This window comes from Centruroides vittatus, unplaced genomic scaffold, assembly GCF_030686945.1.
Source record: "Centruroides vittatus isolate TY-2023 unplaced genomic scaffold, ASM3068694v2 contig_299, whole genome shotgun sequence".
NCBI lineage: Eukaryota > Metazoa > Arthropoda > Arachnida > Scorpiones > Buthidae > Centruroides > Centruroides vittatus.
In genome coordinates, this window is record NW_027121909.1 from 1,128,280 (window position 1) to 1,132,651 (window position 4,372).

At 31.7% G+C, this 4,372-nt stretch overlaps 1 protein-coding gene across 1 annotated transcript; it reads right to left on the reverse strand.

Annotated features, from left to right (window-relative positions):
• Window positions 1-535: 535 nt before the first annotated feature.
• LOC136972648 (uncharacterized protein MAL8P1.12-like) lies at window positions 536-2,491 on the reverse strand. Its single transcript, XM_067267249.1, has one exon. The coding sequence runs from the start codon at window positions 2,489-2,491 to the stop codon at window positions 536-538; it is 1,956 nt and encodes a 651-aa protein (XP_067123350.1).
• Between the last annotated feature and the right edge of the window lie 1,881 nt (window positions 2,492-4,372).

A 4,372-nucleotide genomic window follows, 5' to 3' on the forward strand; every position in this document is an offset into this window, starting at 1 on the left:
CAGTCAACTAATAAAACAATATACAACATTTCAAGTAATATAACACACACTAACAGATACCACAAAAATTAATTTAAAACGTACCGTTAGTTCTTCGAACTCAAGGGTGCGCGTGCATAGCACAATTTGGACCTCAAAGTTACAGCAACAAATGTAAATGTTCTACGTACGGCTAATTAAATTGTAAAATTTCTTTTAAAATATATAAACATACAGGCTTATTTTATACATATCGGTATATTAAACATATTCGGTATCTTACTTTTTTAAAATCGAACGCAATAGATCTTTAATCTTCTTTTTACTAACTTTTTTCTTTTCTTCATTGTTGTTTTATCTTGACATAATGCAATAAACGTTTGGACCTGGTGTTAACTAAAAAACTCACTTTTCGTCTAGTACTGGCTCATTATTACGCAGTTGTTTGTTGACCATTTGCATATTCTGCTGGTTATGACGATCTGAATTTACATAATTAACTGTATAGCCAAAAGTAGCCAAGTTAGGCTGGATCTGTTGCTTATTTTTTATATGATTATAATATTCTTAACCAATTCTTGTTTATATTTATGCTTAAATTTTTATTTATAGAATTACTGGACTTTATGATGGCCACGCTCTCTTTAAATTTTCTATTATAAGCGTATTTTTCTTTATATAAAATTTTTGTACCATCTTGATCTATATTACAATTATTAAGTAGGCAATGATCATGAAAAACAGAGTTTACTCGATTGTATCTTAAGTCGGCGACATGTTCCTTTAATCTGATATTTAACTTACGTTTCGTTTCTCCAATATAAATACTATTATTCTTACAAGTACACGGAATTTCGTAAACGACATTCTTTGTTTCTTTCGCTTCTGTTCTAGTTTGCTGTATACTCTTTTTATTTTTTAGCCGGGATTTAAGTTTCTCATATTTAGGTGCGAGTTTTATGTCTACCTTTCTTAATTCTTTATTAATTTCTTCATATAATCCTTTTACATATGGAAAACTAATATATCTTATTCCTGAGCCTTGTTTTTCTATTCTTTGTTTGTCGTTTCTATTTGTTTTATCATTTATTTCTTTTTCCCATTTTGTAATTATATAGTTTGGGTATCCATTTAATACAAATTTATTTTTTAATTCTTTTATATATTTAGACATATTACTTAACTTACTGGTTCTATTTTTAATTTTTTCATATTCCATTGCAAAGACGTTATATTTGATATATAAAGGTATATTAGAGTTATATTTGATAGTCGTACTGATAGTGCAAGGCTTTTTAAAAGGTTCAAATTCGATACTATTTCTATTCCTTGTAATCCTAACGTCCAAGTAGTTAATGCTATTATTAATACTGTCTTCTTCTTCTGTTTTAAACTGAATTCGTTTATTTAAATTATTTATAAGGACTTCTATCTGGTTGATTGTAATTTCAGAAGTATTGTACATAATCAGAATATCGTCAACATATCGCTTGTAAAATTTTATACCTTGAATTTTATTAATTATTTCATCTATATCAATCATTACTAATTCAGCAAGTTTAGGTCCTATAACTGATCCCATACTAATACCTTCATTTTGGGTGTAATAATTACCTTCTATTTCAAAGTAATTACTCATGTACGAAAACTCTATTAGTTGGGTGATCTCTGGTGTTATGTTAAGTTTTTTTAATTTTTCTTCAATTATGTCCCATGTTATGGAGGGATACATTTCAATTATGTCTAAACTAGCCATTTTAAAAGTGCTTTCTATCTTCATATCTTTTAGATCTGTTAAAAGCTCATCAGTATTAGATATGGCAAAATTAGAATTTTGGTAAGACTTAAGTTCTTGCTTTAGAAATTTTTCAAGATTATATAACGTTGAATATTTGAAGTCCACTATGGGTCGAACCTGTTCGCCATCTTTGTGAGTCTTAAGTTGAATATTAATTTTTGGTGTGCGATCATTCTGATCGTTTAGGATAAATTCTTTTTCAGCTTTTGTTAATTTATTCATTTTATGTAATCTTGTGACTCTACTTTTTAGCTCTTTATATATAATATCTTTTGGGTCTATCGGGAGTTGCCTAAACTGTTTACCTTCGACTAATTCACATTTCTTATTTTTTACCCAATCAGCATATACAATAATAACTTGTTTCGATTTATCTGCTTTAATTATCTCTAGTCCATTATCAACCAGGAATGTTTGTACTTTGCTAATGTTATTTTTATATTTATAATAATTTTTGTCTTTTATAACAGTTTTGCTTTTTTCTTTTGTTATGTATTTCTTAATTTTGCTACTAAGACTTGATTTAATAAGTTGCGATTCTGGCTCAGGAAGGTTGTTACATACTCGATCTAAGTCTGGTATAATATCAAGAACTTCCCATCTATTGGGGCCACTAAAGTCCAGGCCTGCACGAATTGTTTCAAGGATGTCCTCAGGAATTTTAACCTGTGATTTGTTTTTTACTAGAGATTCTTTCCATGCGCTAATCTCCATGTTGGGCGGATACTGAAATCGTTTTACTAATTTCTCATGTTTATTGGCTTCGTAATCGCTTAAATTTATAATCGGGTCGATTCTTTTGTTTGAGTATTTCGAATTTTTGTCGTTTGATTTTTTAAAATTGCGCTTTAATTCTCTAAGCTTTATATATTTATACTTTATGGCCGATCTTAGTATTTTCAAATTAAAATAGTTCCTATCCCTTGTCGGGATTGCTTTAGCGATGGACTTAGGAAGGGAAAGTGTTTTAAGTGTTCTCTTTTCCCTTAGATGTGTTTTTAAGTAGTTTATATCGATAATTATTTTATTAATCTCACCTTGCGTCCTGTCGATGTGCGTAGTATCCATTTTGTTAAGCTGTACGTGTGAATTTTCTCTTTCTCGATGGAATTTGCCGTTTCTATGACAAAAATTTTTATAATTTAGGTGTTCTTGAAACCGTGTTTTCTTATATGTTGAGCATCAAACACAAGACCGTGTTATTTATTAAACACTTGGCACTTTTCCACTTCTATTAGTTGAGACGAGATTTTATTTCACTCGTTTCGGGCATTTCGCCCCTCTTCAGTCAACTAATAAAACAATATACAACATTTCAAGTAATATAACACACACTAACAGATACCACAAAAATTAATTTAAAACGTACCGTTAGTTCCTCGAACTCAAGGGTGCGCGTGCATAGCACAATTTGGACCTCAAAGTTACAGCAACAAATGTATATTGTATTAAAATTAAATCACGTTAAATACAATCACGCTGACTCGGGCGAAAGGTCAGGTGTGTTCGAACAGAAGTTCCTGACGCATGCGCAATGTCATTTTACAATGCGAAGAAACATACAAGTAAAAAACAAAAGGTCGACAGGCAGGCGGCGCTGTGCGTCACACGTCAGCATAAACAGAGTGACATGGCGGAATGGCAGGTATCAGTGAGTGTGGGGGTCTTTCGTTCTTCAAATAGTGTAAATTTATAACAGACGAATACAAAAGTTGCAAATCTCTACAATGGAATTTTTTTTTTTAAATGAAGAAGTATCGCGAATCATCCATTCGACTAATTATTGGAAGTTAAATAGCTAATATTGAAAAATTAATCGCGAGCTGCATAAACCCATTACGCCAGCTGTATGTTGGCCACTCCTGACCTATACTCTTTATGCTTTAAAACTTATCCACTGCACCGGAGTGACCATAGAGGCTGCGGTGACAATTAACTTTAATGTGCGATGCATTGATTGGTTGGTGTGCAAAAAACATCTAACTCGTCGCAATAAGCGATGCGTTGATTGGTTGGCGTGTACACCTCAACCATGAAGATCGCTCGCAGCATTTGAATATCATTTTGCCCACACTGTCCACTCCATTTATATCTACTCCATGCCAACAGCCATACAAGATTGCTTGAATATATTCAATAAGAAAAATTCAACTGGAATATGCAATAATGCAATACAGTAGAGAGTCGTTAATCCGAATCAATTGGGAACTGGGGTTGTTCAGATTAGTGATTTGTTCCGATTACCGATTATGTACGAATAAATATATTAACCTGTCCGATGTTCAAATTTTTCTCCGTTGCGTGTCGCTTCGTGTTGAATTTTCGTCGATTGTAAGTCTAACGAAAATTTTTATAATAATAATCGAGGCTATTGTATCGTTAAAAATTATTTCTTTATTTTGTACAAAGTAAATATATTGAAGAATATAAAAACATGAAAATTATATTTTAGAAGTAAATCTAGTATCAAAAACGTTCGATTCAGCACGACACAGTCCGACTGAAAATCGTTCGGATAACCGACGATTCGGATTACCGGGGTTCGGATTAACGACTCTATACTGTAATTCAATTGGATAATGAAATAATCTTATG

Excerpts from the sequence above, each read along its gene's own strand:
- LOC136972648 (XM_067267249.1), bottom strand. The coding sequence starts at position 2,491 with ATGGAGATTAGCGCATGGAAAGAATCTCTAGTAAAAAACAAATCACAG.